Source organism: Pezoporus occidentalis, unplaced genomic scaffold (assembly GCF_034315485.1).
Source record: "Pezoporus occidentalis ecotype Australia unplaced genomic scaffold, CSIRO_AGI_Poc_V1 ctg55, whole genome shotgun sequence".
Taxonomy (NCBI): Eukaryota; Metazoa; Chordata; class Aves; order Psittaciformes; family Psittacidae; genus Pezoporus; species Pezoporus occidentalis.
The window spans coordinates 1775188-1799261 of NW_026915888.1; the positions used below are offsets into that span (position 1 = coordinate 1775188).

Below are 24074 nucleotides of genomic sequence, written 5' to 3' on the forward strand. Positions count from 1 at the left end.
GATCAGCTAAACCATTGCTGTTTATCTAAGCCATATGGGTAACCCTCCCTGAGCACAGTGGGATGAGAAACCAACTTGGAGCAGGGAAAAGGAGGGAATTAAGTCATCTCAAGTGGTCACACCAACGTGAACTATCACCTGGAGACACGAAGCCCTAAGGGGGCTTCCAAGCAGAGAGCCTGTTGGAAGGCACCCTGGGATAGCTTCCCAGGATGTGGCATCCTGGGGAAATTATAGAGGCAATGCAACAGGGACACCAGCCCTGCATCCGCAGCACAACGGGGAGATGCTGCTGGTACCCACAGCAGCTCAGAGGATGCAGCAGGGGGAGCAAGGAGGGAACAATGCCAGAGCCCCAGGGAGGATAAACAGCAGGAGAGAGCAAAAAGGGAACTGGATTGAAAGGATAAAGCACCTCTTATCTACTCTAAACTCTGCTGTGTGTCTTAAACCTGGTGTTCCCCTCAAAGCAAGCCTAGCAAAGTCAGGCCATATGCAAAACATAAAGGAGATCATCACTGCATCACCACCAGTCCCAATGCCTGCCCACAAACCACACAGGGGAAAGCCAGGGCTGTATTCCCAGGAGGTGAAAACTGCTCTCTCAGCAGATGGACATCTAGTTACTAAGCACATCTAAGCAAAGTTTCCCTGATTCGTATCTATTCAAGTGGCTTCATTTTGCAAAGAAATGCTTAATTAGTCACCAAGCCAGAGACCAAGAAGGTATAAACATGGGGCACTCACCTCGATGGGGATAAGATCTACTTTCCACTTCCCCAGGTTGTGAAGGGCTTTATGTCGCTTAGTCGTGAAGCATCAAGGGAGCAAGAAAGGCAAAGCAAAACAGAGAAGCAGGACTATGCCCTTACAACTGTCTGAACTGCTACTAAGGAAGATGCAAAGTGGGCTTCCCTCTCAGGCTTTTGTAGGAGCTAGTAATTAATTACTCTAATTACAAAAAGCTGAACCTCCCCCAGCAGCCAGTCCCCTGATACGACTTCTTCCTTGGGCTGCTGGGAATAGATGGCTCAGAGGGTTCTCCATCACCATTCCAGCCTTAAAGAACAGCTCTGCACCATGCCAGGAAAATGAAAAGATGAGATGGAAAGTTGGGGAAGGGAAATGAAAGAAGAGCTTCGTTATTTTCCACACATTTGAGTTATGCAGATGGGATTTCACAGCATATGGGATTCCAACTGGGGTTTGTAATACAAGAAAAACTGTCAGTGTGTTGCTCAGCCAGAGCGACCAAAACAATCTGGGGTTTTGTATTCTGCGCTTGATAGATACCCTATTTCTTTTCTTTTCCTCATAATCCTTGGTTTCACCAAGGTAATAACTGGCCAGGGAATGAATATAAAGTCCTCATGGGGTGAGTAAGTGCTGTCAGCATCATGGCATGAGGCACTGAGCTGCAGCTGTTGGGGATGTGCACATCCAATGGGAGGGATGCGCACACTGCCCTGTGCTCCTTGAAGTGTGTGGTAGTGGCTGCTCCTGAAAGTACCACCAAAATGATGATAGCAGGCCAGGATCAGTGAGGAGAAATGCTTTGCCATTCCACTCTAGTAACTATTAGACCTGTTAATACAGCCGGATCTGACTCGCCTCCTTCCCAGTGCCACCAGGCAATTCAAGCCAAACAAAGCCCCAAACGACCATTATCATCACTTTTCATATTTATATTTTTGATTTTATTTTTATTTTTTATTAAAAAAACCCCCACCATTATTAACAATGGATCATTTACTCAGCCAGGGAGAACTCTCATTTCAACCTTGTGAACAAAAGGCAGCACGGTTTAAACCCATAGGCATAAACAGAACCCAGTTAAACAGCGAAAATAAAGAGAAAGGTTCAAACTATAGCTTATAGTTATGCAGTTTCCTCAATGTCAATAGAGGGGCTTTTGTTAAAAGCCTTTAAGTCAGAATTCCAGGGGAGACTTTTAAAGCACAAGGGAAGAAGGAAACATGCTCGTTTAAAAATAATTAAATTAAAATGAAACAACCCACAAAATAAACTCCCAAAACAGGAAAAAGAAATTGCTTGGGGAATGGTTAATTCATTCAGCAAATTTACTTCCTCCAGAGCAATCGCTGGTTGCCCAGCCATGGAGTTGGCCCTGGGTGATGTATTTGAACATACACCAATTCCTGCCAAGTCATCCTGGCCCAAATGGCCCAATTCTGGCATTGGTTTGGAGGGGGTTTTCAGTGAGATTATCCCTGGCTTCCCACTCCAGAAGCCTGGAGTCTGCAGTGGCAGTAGGTACCACTGGGAGCCTGGAAAAGGGGCTTTAATTCAGCCCCTTTCAGTCTCCCCCAGTGAGACAGCACCAAGGTGAGCTCTGAGCATCAATGTGAGCTCCTGAACCAGGGCAGAATGAAGCACCTGCATTGCATGAATGTACCAAGCCCCAAACTGCAAAGTTAAAAACTGCAAATTAGTGACTACCTTATAAAACAAAACCAGGCAAAACCTATCCTCAGTCTGGGAACTTTTTAGGTCAAACCCCAAATAAAAATGGTCTTAAAATATATACATATATATATGGCTTTTCATTTTCCCTATCCATTTCATCAGAAACACAAAGGGTGATATTTGGTTTTTAAGAACGATTCTGTCCTTCTCTTCAGCCGGAGCGGATGGGATGGAGGTGCTGACTGTGGTTGCTCACGACACAGCTCAGAATCGACCTGAGTTCTCCTTCATCCTCGCTAGTAACCGGGAGTAAACGGGTGCTGCCAAGGAGAAGACTGAGTTAGGTGGGATATACACACAGCATCTCCCAGTTCCTGCCCTTCCCTGTGATGCTGCATCTTGCTTGGAGCAAGACAAAGGGATAAACCTCTCTTTAAGGGACAGGGACATAAGGTGGAAATTGGGAACAAGCTAGGGAAGTTGTTTTACCTAGTCGAGGATTCCTCTGAGAAACCTGCATAGGAAGAAAACATAAGGTTTGCATTACCACAACTAATCTCTGATAGGTATAAGAACAGTTTGCATGTTAATACATTTATCCCTAGTTTCCGAAAACTATGGATGGATGACTCTCTGTTACTGGAAGCTGACATAGATAGTACAATGCCAAGGCTACATTCAGAGCGCACTGCAAACTGTAGGCTTCCTATTGCAAAATATATTATCTTTTATATAATTAAATCAGGCAAGAAGAGAGGATTGGTCATTCCACGAATGTGGAATTCCGTGCATTCCATGCATACGTTCACTCTCAGCCAAAGTCTGAATGTGCCAATATCTTCCAATCATTATCACCAAAATTTGATTTCAGTAGTTCTACAATGAAAGATTTATTTGCCTTTTACCTTGGATAATGCAGATGCTTGTTTGAAGATTTCTAGTGCGGGATCTGCAGGCTCATCACCTCTTTCTTGCGGCCTGGAAGCTAAGGGTGGAACATAGATAGCATTGAAGTACTCTTCAAAGCACATAGGCTGCTTCCTTCCATCATTTTGTATTGAAAATCTCATAACAGACTAATATACTCACTATACTGAAGCAATCACCGCCCTCCCAAAGCAGCTCTGCTGCAGTGATGTGGCTCTAGATACTTCTACCCGTGGACCTACCCTGTGGCTGCAAGACAGAGTTCACGGCATAAATCACACCATTCGTGGCCATGATATCACTTTCAGCAACGGGCTCCCTGTTGATGTGTATGACGTTGTTTTTCTGGTCAGGAAAAGAAAAACATTTAAAAAGTAGAAAATAAGGAACATTTGCCATCAGTTTTACTAAGAAAGCCCCCTCTTTCTATCCATTCATTTACTGGGTGGCTGCAGGCGTTTTCCTCTTCCAATCAAGAAGAATATAAAACCAAATTATAGCCTGAGCAGTTTGTCCTGGAGGTGCTGGCAGGCTTTGGAGCATGGACTTTCTCCATGTACTGGCTGGGGATGCTGTCCCATGGCAGCAGAGCACATCCACCAGCTCCCTTGCCGCACTAAGAGGGACGGCTGTGGAGATGGCATCAGGAGAGGGCAGAATAGGACTGGACATAGAACAGGTCTAGCACGCAAGTTGGCCAACTCAATGCGCGTGGCAGCACTGCCCTTTCCATTTCATCCTGCGTTTTCTTCCTTATGCACAGCATGGGGCATGGTTATTTATTTTCTGAAGCACATTTTTCAGCTCAGTTGAGGACCCCACATTTTCTTAACGCAGTGCAGAGTTAGTGAAATGAAATTACATATCTAAATAAACCCTGCCGCGCTAAGGGAGCCCATGCAGAGATCATTTTTGTTACGCTAAAAAAGGACGTGCGAGCTGAACAAGCTATTTGTTTAATTTATTTATGCTTTTTCCCCCATGACTCAGGGTTCAATTTATAACAGCTCCTGGAAATCATTCACAGTTGGTCTTCTGGGGAGAAAGCTGAAGCAAACCACATTTCAAGACTGCCAGCTCGCTGAATTGAACACATGGCAATGGGCCCTGAGCTGCAGCCCAGAAAACACTGTTTGGTGGCTCTGCATGCACTAGAAGAGGTTCCCACACCATCCAAATGAGCATAGACAGACTTTGGTCCCTGCCATGGACAGACCACAGCCCTGCTGACCACAAAACCCCATCCAAGGTGACTCACCATGCTGACTTCTAATTTATCTCCCTGCATGGATTTGAGCCTCACAAGGGCACTGACTGCGCCGCTCACCAGGATCTCATCAGCCACATGGAACCTGAGGATGTTGGCGAGCTCCTTGGCATTACCTGCAGGGAGAAAACATTTACATTTGCAAAACAGCATCAGGGCTGGGTTCCCATATTCCGCGTGCTGGAAGGAGATTTCATGGAAAATATCTTAATTTCCTGAAAAGTGCAAGGAAACAATATGAAATTGAAAAGAGCAGGAAGAAGGACCTTGATTAGAGCTGGGTAGAACATTGAGGCCATTCCTGCCTTGGGCAGGTTAGGATCCCAGTGAATCCCGTGTCCAACCTTGGTTCATACCGAGCCTCACACACGAAATCCCTATCTCTTGGTTTTTCAGTCCCTCATTCTCTCACTGTGCACAGCATGAACCTGCTTCTGTTGCTGCTTTCACTTCCCAAATAAGTCTGCGGAGGGGAAAAGACCCATGTGAAATAAGGAAGCAGATAGAGCACTCTGGTATTTGGAAATGTCGATGCTTTCGCCAGCACCAGCGTCACTTGGCAATAATCTCCATGGCTGAAACTGCAGGATTCCTGGGTAGGAAGTGGAAAAGTGCAGGAGAAATGTCACCAGTGGCTCACAGATTGCTGGCCTGATCCCCAGCCCACTGAGTCTTTACTCATCTGGCCATGCTTTGAAACAGATTTTAGGAGGATAAGATGCTTCCCCTTCACTATCCATTTTCCATGAGACAATGATGTGCACAGCCCAGGGCAGCTCTCCTCCATCTTCTCCTTTAGTGGATGCAGCATCAGTGACAAACCCCATATATCGGTGATGGGGAACATCTAGTGCAAAAAGATAGCCTCCAACTACAAAACCAGAGCAGCTCCTTCAGCAAAGGGGATGCTTTCTTTCAATGCTCATACCTGAACACACTCTGAGTTTTTTTCTCCATTAGTTTCTCTGGGGTGGCCTCAGTGCACACTGCACCTCCTCACCAGCATGATTCACTTCTTCATCAGAAACGTAAGCTAAAGATTTGGGTGAAAAAGCAGCACATCTGAAGTGTCTGCATCTGGGATACCTCAGTCCTGCAGCCATTTACACTAGTTGTGAAGTATTTATGTATTAAGCACTAGACTGGATGTGCAGGGTGGAATCACCAGTTCCTCATCCCTGCACTTAAAAGGATAACCAGCTACCACGGGCAGATGCTTCCCAAATTATGATGTCAATGTTTGGTTGGGCTCTGATGACAAGAAGACATTACACTCACATACCTCACATTGTTTCCAACCACAGCTGGCTTTCAACATGAGCAAAATAAAAGGTCATACTGCTTATCCAGAAGAGCATTCCTAAACATTCCCATGCTTTTTCCACACCCAGCCTGCACACCTGTGCTTTTCAGGATATTGGTCTTCGCCTGTTCTAGACTGGGATATTTGTTGTCTTCTCAGGTTCAGACTGGACTTCCTGCTTTGGCCATATGGACGGAGCAACAGCTCCATCCTTTTCCTGCTTAAATTTCAATCAGTGTAACCGGAGGCTGAACGTGGACCATGTTACCATGTTTCCTATTTGCAAACTCACTTTTGACACCCTGATGATCCCTGACAGCCTCATTGTCACCTCTTTTATCCCTGAGAGAGGCAGGGACCTCATCAGTTCCCCTAGAAACAGCTTACACCAGCCAGCACAGCCAAATTAAAGTCATAATAAGTTTGTAGCACACTCTACAAACATGTCTCCCAAGCACAGGGAAAGTATAAACCTGTGTCAGCACTTTGTGTGCTCTCCTGCACATCCTCACCTTTCTGCTGGATATGGCTTACCCAAACCACTTGTGTAGGAAGCCCATGCTTCCAACAGACAGGGTTAGAGAATGAGATATGGCAGAGAAACTTAGGCATTCCTCCCCATATCATGACAATAACACACAGCAGCTCCTGACCGAAATGCTCTAAAAACACTCACCCATGAGTTTGTTCAGTTCCCCTTGGGGCATGGCTCGGAAAGCTTCGTTTGTTGGAGCAAACACGGTGAAGGTACCTGGCCTGTTCAGGTTCTCCGTTAGACCTGCAGACTGGATGGCAGCCACCAACGTGCTGCAAAACAAACATACACGAAATGCTTTGCTATAAACTACTTTTGTTGGACTTTGAAAGTTGATTAAGCAGGAAATGAGCCTGTGAGGTCCAGCCAGAACGTCTGAGAAATGGCAAAGACAACCTGGGAATGCTGATGCCTTGCGGAACAAATGGCAATGAGGGGACAGAGAGGTCTGGCCACAGTGGCTTGGATGGGCAGAGGCTTCGGAGCCAGCTTCTTACTGTATTAAGGGGGACCACACATTCTTGGCTCACAACTCATTGAAGGGTTATTTGAAGTCTCACTCCCTGTAATTTAGGGATGAGACCATGGTTTTGGATGCTCTTTCTATGTTAAACAAAATACATATAGTCATGACTACAACCCATAATAAATAGGAACGGCTTTGGCAGTTCTTCTGCTCCTAACTAGCATTTAGGAAGAGCAGAAAGGTCACCTGAAGCGATGATCTGCCTTGAGAACATCCATCACTGAGCCAGATGGTGGAGTCAGCATTTTATCCACGCTAAAGAGGGTCCCAAACCTTCCTCGCTTGTCATGGGCAGCAATACAGGCATTTTCAATGCAAAGGTTCTGCGAAACAAATTGCAGATAAAAAGACTTTATTAGCATATGCTTCAAAAGGGAGATCTTTATGCTTTCCACAGTGCTCAGTTACACTTTTGACATGCTGGCCATAACATTACAGCCATCGAGCATCATGCAGCCGTCATTCAGAGCACTGCAAAATGCAAGAACTCACATTGCGGTACACAAAAACTCTCAGTTCCTTGTCACCCAGAGTCTGCAGCTTCTGTCCGTGGTAAAGATATTTAGAGGAGAGCTGGTCTTTAACAATGTGGTTCAGGAGCAGGTTTTTCATGTTGCTGTCGACAACGGGGAGTCCATCTGCCGAAAAAAGCATGGGAAGAGCCAGTGATTCACTTAAAATGACCATTGAGACACTCAAGTGTTCAATACAGAGTATTACCCACAGTTTTTAATTGTAAAGTGAGATGCCACTGCCTATAGCTGAGGCATTCACAGGAGGATTTGCATACTTGTGCACCGAAACTTGGCTGAAGACTGAGATTTGTGGCCCAAACTGATGGAAGAAAGGGATTTACTCCCCGCAGTTTACCTTTGAACACCTCATTCACTGGGGCAAGGAGGGTCACTCGCTCGCTGCCAGTTAGATGAGAACTGAGACCAGCTTGTCTGAAGAAGTCCATGGACTTGGAAACTTCAGATTCTTGTGCCAACTCAAACAGAGTCTTAGCTGCAAAGAAAAGGAGACCATCGTAAGCTTGTGTCAAAGACAACCCACACATCACTGCGAATTATCTACATCCTCCAGGTCCAGTATTTCCTTGGCAAAATAGATGAGAGAAAGGCAACAGAGAGATGCAGAGAGGCACCAGTACCTGAGTCTGGGATCAGCAGCTCATTAACAAAATGTACAACGCCGTTGGTTGCCAGGATATCCTTGTTGGCAATGATGGGCTTCCCGTTGAGGGTCAGCTCTTCCCCACTGCAGCCCACGTCCAAGGTGGTTCCTTCCAGAGTCTCCATTGTCAGGCCAGCAATGATAGCCTCAGCACACATGGCTGACTTCAGGATGTGATGGTTCAGCAGGTCTATAAGAGAGGCAAGTGTCTCAGTGAGCTGCAGAAATCAGCTGTGAAATAATGGCACCTTTTAGGGATCCTGTTCTGTACTGTACTGTATGGGGCTCCACTCCAAGAGATGCACAATCATTTTAGACTGTGCTGATTTTAGTTGGGCAGCCTGTGAAATGAAGTGCCTAAAAAGAGTAATTTTCATACATCTTTGCCAGCTTCAAAAGGTTTCCTGTGGTTATTCATGTGGCCATTTGCCAGATTAGATTCCAGTTAGATACCAGTATTCTTGCATCTTGCTGGGTTGATAGAAATGACCATCACATATAGGAGTGCTAAAGGAAAACTTGGAAAAGGGACTGCTTCAGCCCCCTCCTCCATATCTGGATACCACTCTTGCTGTCACATCTACCCATCTACCATATCTACATCCAAAGCAGTCTGGGCTGTCCAGTTTAAAAAGCTGGAGCCTATTGAACCAGTTTACTGCAGTTGTTGTCAGAATGCATCAAGGAGCCACTCAAATGTTCCTGAGAGGGAATGCAGAACCTAACCCCACTCGTCAGTCTCTCCCTGGGCTCAGTGACAAGCACTTACCCCTCAGGGCTTCTGGGTCCCCCAGGATCCTGTTCAGTGTTTCTCGTGGGATCTTCTCAAAGGCTTCGTTGGTTGGAGCCAGGAGCGTGTACTGGCCTTTGCTTTCCAGCAAGCTGTTGAGGTCAGAAGCAGCCACAGCAGCCTGCAGAGGAATGAGGAGAGGGTAAAACACACTCAGCCAGAACACAAAGGTCAGCAACTTTGTCCAGGGCCAGATTTATTAAGGCTTTCATCATTTCAGAACACTTATAAAAAAACCTGAATAGCTTCTTTCAGCACTTCGGTCCCTTTATAAATTTGACCTGGCCCATGGTTCTCTTGTGTTCCAGAAATTTGAGTACAAGAGCCCTATTTTGGCAAGACTGAGAGCTAATTCAAATACCCTGATAGGCCTGGAAAGGGTCACAATAAATTCCAGTGAATAATTCAGGTCAGAACCCACAGCTGGCTAACCGCAAACCCCCTGTGCTTTTAAGTTATCCCTAACTTGGAGAATACCAAGGCACATAAATCAGCACGCATCAAATCCGAGCAGTTAATATTCCCATAGAAGAGTGAGGAGATAGACTCAGCCTATGTCACTTTACTGACAGCAATCGCAGGATGACAATTACTGCCATAAAACCCTACTTGTGCTGATATCAAACACTTCCTAAAGCAAAATAAGGTATATTGGCACAAGGATTTCATCAGCAGCTTATTCATAAGACACTGGCAAGCTCTTTGTGACAATTCACCGGGTGGGATGACTGAACATCTTTAAGGAGCCTGGAGCACGTGTAGGATGGACTCACCCGAAGAGTTTCCAGGCTTTCCTCGGTCTCAATGATGTGCTGAATGCTGTTTGTAGTGGTAGCAATGACTTTGTCGATGACATGGACCACTCCATTGGTGGCATGGTGGTCAGCTTTCAACAGCCTGGCACAGTTCACAGTCACAATCTGCAGAGGGAAAGAGCCACGGGGTGTTATGTGCATTGAAACAAGAAGGTGAAGCAAGCACTGCTGGTTTTCTATTTCAAACACAGCGAGTGCCTTAATACTGAATCAGCAGGAGCACAAATGTGGTGTCCCCCCAAAATACACACAAAGAATGAGAATGCACTATTAAGGATGTTTGGAACATTTGATTGTTAAAGAGCTTTGAAAATAATCAGTGGTTTTGTCTCCACTGAGTCATCAAGACTAAGAAAATATGCAAGAACCAACACTTAGGTAACGTGGGCAACTTCCCTGCAATAGCACTGATGCAACTATTGACTATATATATATATATATATATATAAACTTTTCAAGCTCCTTCTAAAGACGGATCCTAAATTAAGAGCTGCCAACCTGAGCATTACAGAGTCCTGGAGGCCCAAGGACAGCATAGGAGGTACAAAGCAGCAGAAACCCAAGCCTGCTGTGGGTAGGTTTAATGCACGTCTTACCCCATTGGGATAGTGGTGAATCTGGATAGGCAGGTCCTGGTACATCGAGTTAAGCGTTGTCCCGTGTTTCAGATCATCCGTGAGGACTCGTTTGTTCACCATGTGGTAGCGCAGGGCGTTGAGCAGCTCAATGTTAACGTTACTCACTAAGGAATCCAGAGTTTCCTGAAAATGAGAAGAATTCGGGTTTTCGTGCTGGGTGGAATTAAGGCAGCTGTTAGAGAGAGCCAGAAGCTCTCTGGCTGCATCCAGGGTGCTCCCAAGGTGTGTGTGTATTGAGTGATTCATTCACCATCTGTGCACATTAAGAGCTCCAAATTTTGCAGATCTTTTGCCTTACAACAGCAGCCCTGGCACCCTCCTCTTTGGCAGAAAAAGGGATGATGGCAGCAAGCTCCAGTGCGGGACTACTGCATTGAAATGAGCAGTGAGGCGACAAAAGGCATCACTCAGGGCCAAGGACAAATACACCAGAAGACTTTCCCAGCAGCAGCATCCCTACGAGGAGCTCCACTGGTGCAAGTTTGGGTAGAGGCTTGTTGGAGGGGGTAGCCAAAAAGATGCCCCCTCCCTGTCCCAATAGCTGTTCTTACACATCTTGTATAAATTATTAAGAACAACCAGAGGGGTAAAGTAAGGGTCAACAAGAAAAACATAAAAGGGATGGAAAGTCTCTTAACACCATCTCTAATGGTAAGAGGCAGGGAAAGCTAAATGAGGTGATTTCTACATCCACCTGCTGGAGAGCATCCACATCTCTAGTGCTGGGCTCTTTCAGAAACAAAGCTCTGGAGCTGATGGACCCATCAGTGATTCCCATCTTGGAAAATCATAGTCCTTCCTGTATCAGGACTGCGTCTGTTCTGCCAGATGCAGGGGCTGGATGCAGGGCCCTGCAAAGCTGGATCTTCACTAGAGAAAGCCAGAGGGAGAGGAGGAAGAAGAGGAATTGTATCTTACAGCAGGCAAGGATGCCCAGGCCTCATTACTTGGGGCAAAAATCGTAAAGCTTCCAGGTCCTTCGATCTCTGGCCTTAGGTTGGAGCGGTCGGAGTAGAGCTGCGTGGTGGCTGACCCAACAACTCCCAGGGTTTCATAGATGTTGGAAAGGGGCAGCGCTGAAAGAAGAGAAGGTTATATTCCCAACACATCATCCATCCCTCCTGCTCTGTGCTGAGCTAAAGGAGAGCTGCTGGTGAGAACACCTGGGGAAATGAAGCACGTCAGGGAACTTGTATCTCTTCATTAATGAGATAATAAATAATCATAGACTGACAGCTCCAGCCTCAATTACAGCAGAGTAATCCAGGACCTACTACATCTCTGCAGGTTTAAATGGAGTTAGTCTGGGTTTATAGGGATGTGAATTGAGGCAAGCAATGACTTTCACTGCTTTCACCTAATCCTTGTTTGTACACCGGCTTTTGATGCTCGGAGCTGGCAGCTCGCTGCCGGTCTCGGTCTCCACTGGCCCATCCACACCAGCCCACGTGGTTAAATGGGCAGCGTCAAGGAAGTGTTCAGAAAGCAAAGGCAGAATGTGTCTTTCTTCAATAAACCCAGTGAATTCACCAGCGGTTGAACTGTGTTTCCTCCTAAAGGCAATTTTGCTAACCTCATGCTTGCCAAAATAACAATGAACAGAGATTGGCAGAGGTACTGGCTACTCCATCATTCCTTAGGACTGCAGTTCCAATACAGCTATATAACTTGGAATAAGCAGTTCCCTACGGCCCTCCCATGCTTGATTAAGCTTAATTACAGCCAAGGTTTGAAGTTGTCTGGAACATTTTGCATGCTATGGAGCTGATCTGGCCCTCGGCTGGTGCGCTGCCCAGTCCATTTCTGACTTGTCCATGGCAATATTGTGCGCAAATGGCAAAGATCAAACCCACTTGAGCAATTTCCTAACATTTCCCCTTACCAGGCAGCTGTATCAGCTTTAGGAGTCTAAAAAGCATCAAACATGCTCTTACCAGCTGGGCAGCCTTTTTCTCCAGGAACTTTTTCATATCCAGGACAGCACTCGTAACTGATTACTCTGGAATAAGAGATGGATACAGCAGATTAATGGATGGCATCTCACTGCTGTTTCTCTATTTGCTATAGTTCTGCATCCATCCATATTTGGAGATGTTTCTAAGCAAACTCTTCATTAGAAATACAGACTTGGAAGAACAGCAAACCATGATTTTTATCTCCTTCAGGGCTGTGTGTTGCCAGTTTCACCACAGAAAAAAGCAGGGGCAATTTCTTTTCAATACCACACTTTCCAGGAGAATTCATACAAACAGCGGATGGAAACCGATGCCGTGGTTCCAACAGATAACGTATGCAAGGCACTGCAAGTGCTGGTTCATTTGGGCACATTTCCCATGGGATTCAGGGATTTCCCTGGCTGATAGATCCCGAAAAGGGCCCTGGAGCTGCTGCGAGGGCTGGAGCAGCTCTGCTCTGGAGCCAGGCTGAGAGAGCTGGGCTGGGGCAGCCTGGAGAAGAGAAGGCTCCTGAAGGGGAGACCTGAGAGCAGCTCCAGTGCCTAAAGGGGCTGCAGGAAAGCTGGAGAGGGGCTTGGGACAAGGGATGTAGGGACAGGCCAAGGGGAATGGCTTTAACCTGCCAGAGGGGAGACTGAGATGAGCTCTTAGGCAGAAGCTCTTCCCTGTGAGGGTGCTGAGGCGCTGGCACAGGGTGCCCAGAGAAGCTGTGGCTGCCCCATCCCTGGCAGTGTTCAAGGCCAGGTTGGCTGGAACTGGATGGTCTTTATGGTCCCTTCCAACCCAAACCCTTCTGTGATTCTATGATATTAACAGGGGAATAAAAAACCAGCAAGGAAAGAAATAAATCCAGAAGTTGTCCATTTATTTTCCACAGGGGATTCTTTCTCCTCTTGCTCTTACGCTTGGTGTGAAAGGAGCAAGGCCATCTGATTGATGGGCTAAGCCTGCGAGGGAATAGGTGCTCCTCCCAAAGACAAGTGTTTCCTCTGTGCTCCCGGTTGGATTCGAGACAAGGAGGATGCTGCATTGCCGAGCCTCGGCACACTCACTCACAGAGAAAGGAAAATCCTCAAGCTCCAGATATTTGTCATCATTTTAACACTGTTAACAAACACTGGAAATGCCTGGGGCTTAAGAGGGAATTCTTCAGGGTAATTAAGAGCCAGTAAGTGAAACAAATACCTGCTTTTCTGTGACAGAAGCAAATAAATTCCGTGTCATGGTTTCCTAAGAGAATTACAAAGCAAACCCAGACTGATTGTCTAGACATTATATATTCCATGTGGGAAAGAGTTTGCCTAAAGCAATCCCTTCCTTTGACTACTGGAGATCTTAACACCCTGCTGCTTTGCTCTCCCCAGCCCCCCTGTCTCGTGTTCATTAGAAGCACACACTTTCTCCCCCCACCACTTCCCTCCCCTACCTCCACTTTTTCTCCCTGGAAACTAACTCCAGTCTAGACAGTTCCCTTGGTTCAGAGCTGTAATCAAAGCCGAAGAGCTGATTAAAGAGAAATCATTCCAAAGTTCAGCATAAATAATTCCGGAGTGCTGACGTAGGCTTTAAAAGGCTTATTTATAGATCGATCAGAGATTAATGAGCTGTGAGGAAGGGGCAGGATGCTGATGCACACAGCGTGGGGCTCACTGGCTCAGGGCTGCCCCAGCAGCCAGGCTCCTGCCAGGGAGGGATGGAAGGACCAGGTGTTCATAGAACCCCAGCCAGGTTTGGGTTGAAGGGACCTTAAAGCTCCTCCAGTTCCAACCCCTGCCACAGGCAGGGACCCCTTCCACTAGAGCAGCTTGCTCCAAGCCCCTGTGTCCAACCTGGCCTTGAACACTGCCAGGGATGGGGCAGCCACAGCTTCTCTGGGCACCCTGTGCCAGTGCCTCAGCACCCTCACAGGGAAGAACTCAGCGGGTTCATGGGCATCTCCAGCACCACCCCACAAGGGAAGCTAATGGCAAGAAGCACTGAGGCTGGGCATGGGGCCAGCTCCATGCATGCAGGGGTTCCCTCAAGCCCCCAGTCCCCTTCACCCACTGAAGGTGGCCTACCAGCATCACCTGGTGTGCATTTTGCATGCCAGCATTTTGAGCTGCGTACCAGAAAGCTTCTGCAAGGGGCTGGGTGAACACAGAGGTGCTCAGCCGGGTGTCTGCACCTACAAGGAGCCAGAGATGGGGATTGCAAAACAGCTTCAGCTTCAGCCGTTTGCTGTTCCATGGCTGGTGGCTTTGATGGAAGCACAAGGCCACTCAAAGGCACGTGGGCACCATTCAAGGGGCAGCTTGGGGCTGGGCACAGGGCACCCTCACAGATGACTCTGCAGCCCCTCCAGCCCTGGAGAGCAGCAGCACAGCCATGGTGGACTCTGCATCTTGATGCTACTGGACCCTATACATCCACATGGGAGGAAGGCTGCTCCTTTGACATGTTCTCCTCCAGTCTGCTGCCCAGGAGGAGTAGTTCTCTTACATGGCCAGGGACAAACAGCCCATGGGAGAAAACACTGAACACCTCCCCTGCACCTCACCACGGGTTCTGCATGGAAGCCTTTGGAGTGCCAGGTCCATCCCTGTTTCTGGTGTCAGCACTGCAGAGCACTACACTGGGACATGGCAAATGCCACTGATGTAAGTTAAACAAGCAATTGCCTCACACAAAGAGCATTTGTCATCCCCTCTGCAACGCCTCTGACCACAGTTTCCTGGCCTCCCCATTGAGTAATTTCGAGTCAAATCTATAGTTTTTCAGCTTCTGGGTTTGAAACATTCTATTTGCTAAATGTCTATCAGGGTCTGGGTGCAGAAGCAAGCTCCCTGGCTTTATTGGTCTTTGTGTCACTGCTGTTGCATTCTTAGGATCTGAAATGAAATCTTAAGTACATTTTTCAAGGCAATAAAAATAAGCTTAGGCATCTATTAGTGAATAAAGATCCATTTGTAATCATTTCCTGTAATAAAATCCATATGTTTTGTGTTTGCAAAGTAAGTGCCAGAGAGTCATTTTTTCTCCGGCAGGAAAGTGCATCAGACAAGAAAAGGGAAGTTAAATTAAAAGTTAAAGAAGAAATGTATTAAGGGTAACTGACTGCCACCAGTTATTCCTCAAAAAATAATCAAACCTGAGATGTATGCAAGCTGCCTTTTCATTCCCAAGATGAAAAAGTGTGTGGGGACATGCTCAATTGCAACCCCAACCCTGGAAGAATGAGCCCGGTGCATAAGGGAGTATGGAAAGCACAGGCACAACGATGAGGATATACTCTAAATAAACTATTTCTTTGGCTTTGAAATAACCAAGAGTGGAAAATTACCTAATTACCCAAACAATCTTGTTTCAGTGCTCATTAAAATCAAAGCAGTGTCAGACTTCTTGCCAACTGTCTTATCTCACTTCATCAGCAATGATAAAAGATGTACAGAACCCCTCTTATCTAATTTCTCCCTCGCCCATGTGAGCCAACACTCCAGCAAAGAGAAGAAAAACAAATTAAAATGGGGCAGATAAAGAGGTAAGAGCCCTCTTCTGAGGCATGAGTGGGAATTTCCATCGTGCACATCCAGCCCCTGCCGAGCGCTCCACCCTTGAGGACCTGAAGATGCTGCAGGAGCTCAGCTTTGCTTCCCTGCCGTACCTCATCTCCCACTGACCTCCTCCCACACAACCTGTTTGAAACAGTGCTCAGAGGAGGAAAAGGAATCAAAGCAGTCAAAACTGTCTTCCTAGAGCCGTGCATCTGCACCTGCACCACACGTCCAACCTAGGGAGCCATTGACCCTTTAAGCAAATAAGGAGGATTATAGCCAGGTCAAATGTGAAGTAGGGGAGATGGGTCAAGTGTCTCCTATCCCAGGACTGCTCTTCTCACAGGTGGGATAAACCTCTTTTAGGTTTATCCATGAGGAGGAGAGAAATGACCGTGCTTATCCAGCTCCACCATTTTCCCTGGGCTGATGGAGTGGATCCCCCTGCCAATGGGAGGACCAAGCACACAGGAGAGGACTTCTGTCTATAGATCCCAAGCATACTCTGGATCCACCCAGTTATGCAGAGGAACATGCCAAATCCTGACTCTCTCTGGGATTTAAAGGCATCTGGTATTCCCAAAACCTCTCCCAGACCAGCTCAGTCCCACACAATAGGCCAGCTCCAAGGGTTTCTGCTGAGCACCATTAACTGTGTCCACATAGCACTGAGCACAGAGCAGCATCAGACCCCTTACGCTGGTTTAAGAATCTGACTGCCGTAGCGTGACGCATCGTGTCCTTTATGGCCCAAATGACTCCTGATTGCTTCCATATGCCAGGAACCCCAGGTCCAGTGGGAGCCATCACCAGCAAAGGTTTGTAATCAGAGCTGTCCCGGGGTCCTCTGGAAAATCTGAGTCAAGGCACGTGCCTTTTGTTCTGCACAAGCACTGCTAAAGGGCAAAGTAGGGCCAGGCTCAAAACTGACTAGGAAGAAAGAAGAAGACAATAACACCCATTGTGGAGATGATGCAAAGCAAAGAAGAGTGAGCAAATTCCATGTATAATGGGAACATTATCTCATAGGTTAACAGGCAGGTTAATGCTCTGTGCACTTTTCTCTCAGCGATGCATCACTGCATTGGACACTCGGGTAAAAGCAGAGTAAATGAGGTTAGAAGAGATCACCTCATCTCCCCAAATGAAATCATGACATAATGCCAGATGCCACTTGTTCCACCTCTTCCTGGAGATAAGCAGATGAGTTTGTCTCTGCCAAATTCAGCTGCACACTTGGGTTATGCGAGGTTAGGTTTTCATATGCTTTGGAGCTGAAGAAATCCATGGCTCGATCGCTTTGCCTTGCAGGGACTACAACAGCAAAGCTATCCCACATCCACAGCTGAGTCATGTTTTCTTTGGAGACCTTCTAAGCTACTCTGTTATCAGAAGAGGCAATGATGATACCATATTGCCAGGCCATAATCTTGCCCATTTTACGTCAAAAAAGCCACTATTCAGCCAAGATGAGAACTTGAACTCTAATCCCATAAATAAGGTCTTCCAAGATTTAGTGGGTTTGAAGAATTAAGGGAAGGGAGTTGGCCTTTTTTTTTTTACAATATTCTCTCTCCTTTTATCTTTCTTTGGTAGACTATTGGACATAAGGGAAACCACTACACATGCCCACTATATGGTCACCCTGCAATGCATCCTTCTGAAGTATAGATCTGTCCTCTTTTAGATGAATTCATGGGTAGCACGATGGAAGGCTGAAAGCTGTGCACAATGTTGACTGCTGTTTTGCCTTCCTCCTCTCTTTACCAACGCCAGACCCACAGAATGAATCCCAATGGCCAGACATCACAACTAAACCAATGAAGGCAACCAAAAGAAAAGCAATATATCTCACCACAGTTCAAATCACAAGGTCTGCTGCTGACTACAGAAACAGAGTTTATGCAATCTACATAAAGAACTGTGTATTTCTATAGATCTATCTACAATTTACATTGGACCACATTGGAAACACATGAGATGATTTTATGCTCTTTGTTCTTGACCCTGCAGGTCCAGGACCAACCAGCCCCCCAGCTCTGACGCCCACATCCAGCACTGTTCAGAGCATCTCTGCACTGACACTGGGCGATGCGGTGGTGCTGAAGTACAGGACAGCAAACGTGTCTGAAAGCCCAGCTTGGCCTCCACTGAGGGGAAAGATTCTGTGCTCCTGACCTATACAGCCTGGCACAGAGTCAGGCATGCACAGCCTTAATTATCTGCTGACTACATCTTTCAAACGAATGTCCCGAGGCTGCTTACACAGATACTTGATGCAGCAGCTACTTGAATATTATTGTTTGCCATTTCAGACGTGGAATTGGCCTGCGAGTCTAATCCATTTTCCTGGTGGAATCATCAGAGTGTGCTGGCTAAAAGTGACACCTCTTTCCCCTTATTTCTGTATTCCCTTCCAAAGCAAACACACATAGATGAATTTTATGTTCTCTCCAATATCCATCAGCTCTGGGTTGCCTTTCCTCCCCCTCTTTTTTTTTGGTTTTAAATCTAGGCAGCATTGAGTATGGAGACAGAGCTAAATACTAGAAAACATCTGGCACACACTTCATTACAGCACAGAGGGCAATTATCAATATATATAGAAAAGCAGAATAAACCATCAGGGTTTATATTTACATGGTACTTCCCATTCTTAACATCTAAGTGCTTTAGGATGATGGTTGCCATTTGAGGAAAACACTAAGATTGCTTAGGGAGTAAAAGGCTAAACCGGTTCCTACGACATATGCACACTAAACCCACGCCGTGGGCTGTGGCATCCCATGTCTGTCACACCATCTGCTTCTCCCACCCAGCACCCACCTCCACAACGGGCTCGTGTGGGAGGCCCTGGCCACCACTCGTGTACTTACGTTGACTTCCCGCAGATCTTCCTCTGGTACCACTGCTTGCAGTTGGTGAAGTATTTCCTGTTCGTGCCGATCAGCTTCTGCACCGCACACACGTTGGGGCTAAAGGTAAAGACAAAGCAGAAGAGGGTCCTGTAAGCCTCCCTCCTTCCAGTGCTGACCCCCAGCACGGAGCCAGACCCCATTTGACAGTGCACAACAAGCCCTGCTGGGGCTACAAGGGAGGAAACTGAGAGCTGCAAGATGACTTGCTCAGTTTGAGTGTATAATGACTATCATGAGGTGGATGGAGGAAGCAGGGAAGGAGATCTTCGCTCTGCCAGGGCATCTTTATCTTCACTGAATCCCAAGTTTTTCCCATGTTCCACCTCTCACCAAAATATAAAGAAATTAAGTCAAAAATAACACTTTGATTAGTATTCACATGGTGAACAGCACTCACAGTTTGGGATCTTAGAATCCCAGCCTGGTTTGTGTTGGAAGGGACCTTAAAGCTCCTTCAGCTCCAATCCCTGCCACAGGCAGGGACCCCTTCCACTAGAGCAGCTTGCTCCAAGACCCTGTGTCCAGCCTGGCCTTGAACACTGCCAGGGATGGGGCAGCCACAGCTTCTCTGGGCACCCTGTGCCAGCGCCTCAGCACCCTCATAATAAAAAGTTATGAAATAATTCAAATCTTTCCAAACCCCCTTATTATTTTATCGCTTAGGATGTGAAAATAGACATTTATCAGCCTAGGGACCAACTTGCACCAAAACCAGAACAGGTGCTTTTGCTCTAGGATAGACTCAGCCAATTCTGGCCACAGATGCTGAGCTGCTGATAGGAAAATGAGCAGTGGCACTGCCCACTCCTGTTTCAAGACACCAGGTATGACAGCACAGATTGAGAGTGACTCTACCAGCCCATAAAGGACTGAGAGCTCCTTCTCTACCAGAAGAGCAGACGGTTGGCGTTATGTGTGTAACTGACCCCACTGGGAGCTAACTCAGCCTTTCGGCTTTCTAAGAAGTGATATCACTGCGAGCAAAGATGTGGTCAAACAGGAGTTGGGAGTTTTCTTGCTGCTGGTTTGGCCAGCACAGCATTTCCCTGCTCAGCCTGGCTTTGTGGTTTATGGCCAGCAGCCCTGGCCATGGATGCAGGCAATGCACAATCAGTGCATGAGATATGATTTCTGGATCTGGGTTGTGAGGCCACTGCCTGCCTCTGTGCTTGAGCCAGAGATGTAGCAAACATCCAAGCAAGCTGAGGATGCTCAGCCCAACTGAGGCTGGATTCCTAACACCAACACAATGCCCCAGTTGAGGCAGTGTCTCCAAAAGTATGCACAGTGTTGGCTGCCAAGGCAGATAGAGGGAAAACAAGCAATTAAGCAAAATCCATAAATCACCACTTCGGCCCATCAGAAGTGCTCAACAACTTCAAGGCAGAGTTTTCGTGTGCACAAATGAAACTCTGGATGGGCCTGGAGTAAAAGTCTTGTTGATCTGTTTAGCGCAGCAGCCTCCTGTTTCACACTGACTTTGACTGGGATGCTGCCCGCCTGCCTACCAGAGTTAACAAGAGCAGAGCTTGCAGCCTGACCACCAAGTCTTCCTGCGACCAGCTTGCTTTTCACCAGCGTCCCAAATTCAGCTCTCTCCAAAGCAGGCCAGCCTGCCCATCATTAGCATGAATTAATGTGAGGGTCTCCTATATGTTGGCTAAGTCCAGCGCCAGTCTCAGCAGGAGCTTGGCTTGCCTTCAATGAGCCTTTGTTGACGTGGCTGCCACAGGGCCCTCAGAGGCAGGATCCAACCCTGCAAAGCCCTGGCACCTCCGTCCTGCCCCGAGGGGAAAGGGGAGGTCTGTGGGACCTGGAGGAATTGGGTTCACCACTCCCCTGGTTACTGCCATATCCAGTTAATGGTGGTTTAGTTCCCTTTCTATATATAAGGCAAGGGACTAGGAGAAAGACAGTACTGAAGATAGAAATCACAAAGTTACAAGTTAGAAATCACAAAGCCAAACTTTCAGCTGGTCAGACGGGCCTGGGCTCAGTAAGTTCCACACCAAATCATCTCTTAGAGCTGTCTGTGCTCCCTGACTCAGCCCACCTCGGCTGCCCAGCCCCGCCGTGCCGCAATATGGTTCCAATTATATCCAAATTCCAAGCCTTGCCTTGATTTCAGCGTCTGGCTGACGGCAGTGGACAATCCATCTAATATTCATCTTGACAAGCCTGGCTACTGAAGGACTTGTTTGATCACTTCCCCTGCATCCCTGGCAGCAGCCTGCCAAGAAAACCCTTGTGTCTTCAGGACAGCATCAAACCCAGCGCTGCCCTGCTCCCTCCTCCCTGCCTGGGACTGCAGCTCTGTGGGGCTGCTGCTCTCTCCATGACTTATGGGGGGAAACTTCTTCCCACCAGCATGGAAAATCCCCCTCCAGGGCCGTGTTATCAATGATTCCCGCAGGCAGGCTGTAGTAGCGGCTCCCTGCGGTGCGTGTTCTGGTCTTTTGCCCAGTCGGGCTTAAAATGAATTTGTCAACACTCTCCCCTCTCCTCGTTGGAGTTCATCACCTCTGCCATGCCGTTCCCAGCCAGCCGCGCTGACTCGAGGATAAAACTGCCTATTGTTCCCTTTCAGCTGAAGCCTTCCACTTGGCAGGAGCAGCTGGGAGCTGCTGGAGCCGCGGCTGCCCTTTGGAAGTGGCAGAGAAGGGCAGGATTTACCGTATGGGCCAAGCTACCTGCCATGGCTATGCATGCCCATGAAGCTCCCCAGCATCACACAGTACCCACAAAGCCAGGTGGGTGCTCCTAGGTTTTCATTTTCAAAAGTTAATGCTCCTGATACACTTCTCAGCTCCTCCACTGGACTTGAGCTGATTCACTTTAAAGGTTCATTAAGATGTACAAGTTTTGCTGCAGAGCCACCCAACTCGCTCTCAGCTCAATAGGGGCATTGATGGTGGGGGGGGATGCTCGCAGCAGAAAGGGTGGCACATCCCTCCTAAGTTCCCTCCTGTAAGCAAAACAACATGCCTCACATCCCAGGCCTTCTTGGCTGGTTTTGTGTTGCTGTATCTCTTTGGCACATCATTAATCACTGTTTAACATTCAGCTTGGTCTAAATTGCTCTCTCCATCAAAGGGACCAGTGAGCACAGTGCTGCGGTCAGCTACACTGGGTTTATCTCAGCGTAACTTCACTTCGTCTGGAAACTCTGGAATACTAATTCCTTGTGTATTCCAAATACCTCAGGCACCAGCACTCACCTCTTACCCTGTGACTATTGATTGTACAGGGATTAACAGGCTTCTCTGCAGAGATGAGTGCACTGATTTACATCAGGACTAACTTTCTGAGTCTGAGCAAACTTCTGCCTCGGGGCTATCAGCAGAATTGGGTATTTAGTGAGTTTAAGATCACACAGAGATGAAGACTCACAGCATTTGTGTGTAAGGCACCGTCATCCCTTCATTACCGAGATCTTACAAACAGGCATCAGCTCAGCACTTAATGCACCTCATCAGACACGCAAACAGCACACCCCTGTTCACAACCACTGAGCTGGATCCCTGCCAGAGAACGTGTCAAACTGCAATAGTTAAGTCTTGGGGGGCTTTTTAAAAGCATTTTATGACCCTGCCTTCAGCAAACCATTTAAATGGAAGCTGCAGTTCAATCAATGTCACCCTCCTGCACGACGGAAGCCAGCTGAAAAGTCTGTCATCCCTTCACCTCCCTAATTCCCAGTACATTTTAAACACAGTGAGAAGAACTGTTAACATTGGGTTAGTTTTCTGCCTGTCCATGAAGACTCAAGCTACTCAGTCCATAAGACACTGTCCATCTAGCACGAGAGGTCTACACGCATTTCTGGATACCCCTTACCTTGGAAGCTTTATGAGTGAATAAGTGATCACTTTCATCCAGAAAACTTCCAAGACTTTTCAAGACATCCATAAAACTTTCCAGACTTTGAGTGGGGGTTCCCCTCAAAGAGGAAGTTGCTGCTTAACTCCACAGAGACACTCCCCTGCCATTGAACCAATTCCCTTGCTATAAATTCATGAAAATGAGAATTCCTGAATCCCTTCCACAAAACGTTTGACCCTTCAAAATCTGGGGATTTTTTTTTTCCCTTTTCCCTTAGCAGGGATATGCTGATAAGGAATCACTGGCGGCTCGATGCAACGTTAAGCATCCCGAGAGAAGAGAGGAAAGTTGTCCGTAGAAGAAAGAAGTCACTCGAGGGCGATAGAAGCAATGATCCGAGAGATAAGGGAAGAAAAAGCCGTTCTCGGGGCCGAAAGCACCGTGGCTGCCTCCCCGGGGACCGGGCCGACCTGCCGCTGTCCCGCTCCGGCCCCGGGCTCCGCGGCTCCTCCGCAGCCGCGCAAAGAGCCGACGGCGGCAGCGGGATCCGTGCAAACGTGGGGAGAAACAATTCCCCCTCACTGTCCCCTCCTTTCCCCCCTCGGGGATGCGCTTACCCGTGCTGCCGGCCGCGGAGCCGGCTGTGCTGCAGGACCTGCTGGTACGGGGACTTGGCGGCGGCGGCGAGACCCAGGGCCAGCGCCAGCAGCAGCGGCAGGGGCGGGCGCGCCATGGCCGGGAGGCGGCGGGACGGGAACGGGAACGGGATGGGACGGGACGGGCCGGCGGCGGCCGCTCACCCCGTTAAATGCGGCGGCGGCCGGGGGCGGGGAGCGGCGGCGAGGGGGGGAGCGGAGCCACCGCCCGGCCCGGCGGGAGGGGAGGGGAAGGGAGAGGAGAGGGGGCCGCCCCCCGGGATGGCGCCCGTCCGTCCGTCCATCCATCCGGTCCCCCCATTCGGGGCTCAGGATGGGGCGGTTGCGCTGACACGCTCCGGGGTCCCCTGGATCTCAGCCCCAGGGTGGGCTTCTGGGCTGCCACCCGGCCGTGCCCCACCACTGGTTTGGATGCGACCCCATGGCGGGACCCGCTTAGTGCGCGCTGGGATCGCACCTCACTCCCAGCATCTTCCAGTGCTGGCAGGGATCACACGTGGTGAGAGGTTGCTGGTTGCTTTTAAACCAAGCAAGAGCTGTAAGGGTGCCATCGGCGTGTCCTCGTGGCCAGGGTGCTGTTGTTAACGGCTCTGGGGTGAAGCCTAAGAGGGAGTTTTGGCACAAGCAACCCCACTGCTCTGAAAGGTCACAAAGGTGCTTGTGGCTGATGGGACAGGCACCAAGGGCCAGCCCTGGCCCTGCAGCCATCCTAAGAGCTCACATGGAAACCTCATTTCCAGCCAAGGGCAGAGAGTGGCGGTAGTGCTTGTAAAGGTGATGGTAGCG

The 24074-nt window shown here is 48.1% G+C and overlaps 1 protein-coding gene across 1 annotated transcript; it reads right to left on the bottom strand.

The window, feature by feature from the left end:
• Positions 1–1674: 1674 nt before the first annotated feature.
• Positions 1675–23472, bottom strand: TGFBI (transforming growth factor beta induced). The gene is made up of 17 exons (XM_062638052.1): positions 23250–23472; positions 18769–18867; positions 12339–12403; positions 11323–11480; positions 10363–10527; positions 9725–9871; positions 8931–9072; positions 8139–8351; positions 7856–7993; positions 7478–7623; positions 7172–7308; positions 6601–6731; positions 4613–4737; positions 3597–3699; positions 3333–3412; positions 2917–2941; positions 1675–2747 (listed from the first exon to the last, which is right to left on the bottom strand). The coding sequence occupies exons 1-17, from the start codon at positions 23363–23365 to the stop codon at positions 2692–2694; spliced, it is 2046 nt and encodes a 681-aa protein (XP_062494036.1). The 5' UTR covers positions 23366–23472; the 3' UTR covers positions 1675–2691.
• Positions 23473–24074: the final 602 nt, after the last annotated feature.

Excerpts from the sequence above, each read along its gene's own strand:
- TGFBI (XM_062638052.1), bottom strand. The coding sequence starts at position 23,365 with ATGGCGCGCCCGCCCCTGCCGCTGCTGCTGGCGCTGGCCCTGGGTCTC. Across the intron at positions 10,528-11,322 it reads CCTGGGCATCCTTGCCTGCT|GAAACTCTGGATTCCTTAGT; the intron begins GTAAGATACAAT and ends TCTCATTTTCAG. Across the intron at positions 8,352-8,930 it reads GGACCCAGAAGCCCTGAGGG|ACCTGCTGAACCATCACATC; the intron begins GTAAGTGCTTGT and ends CCTCTCTTATAG.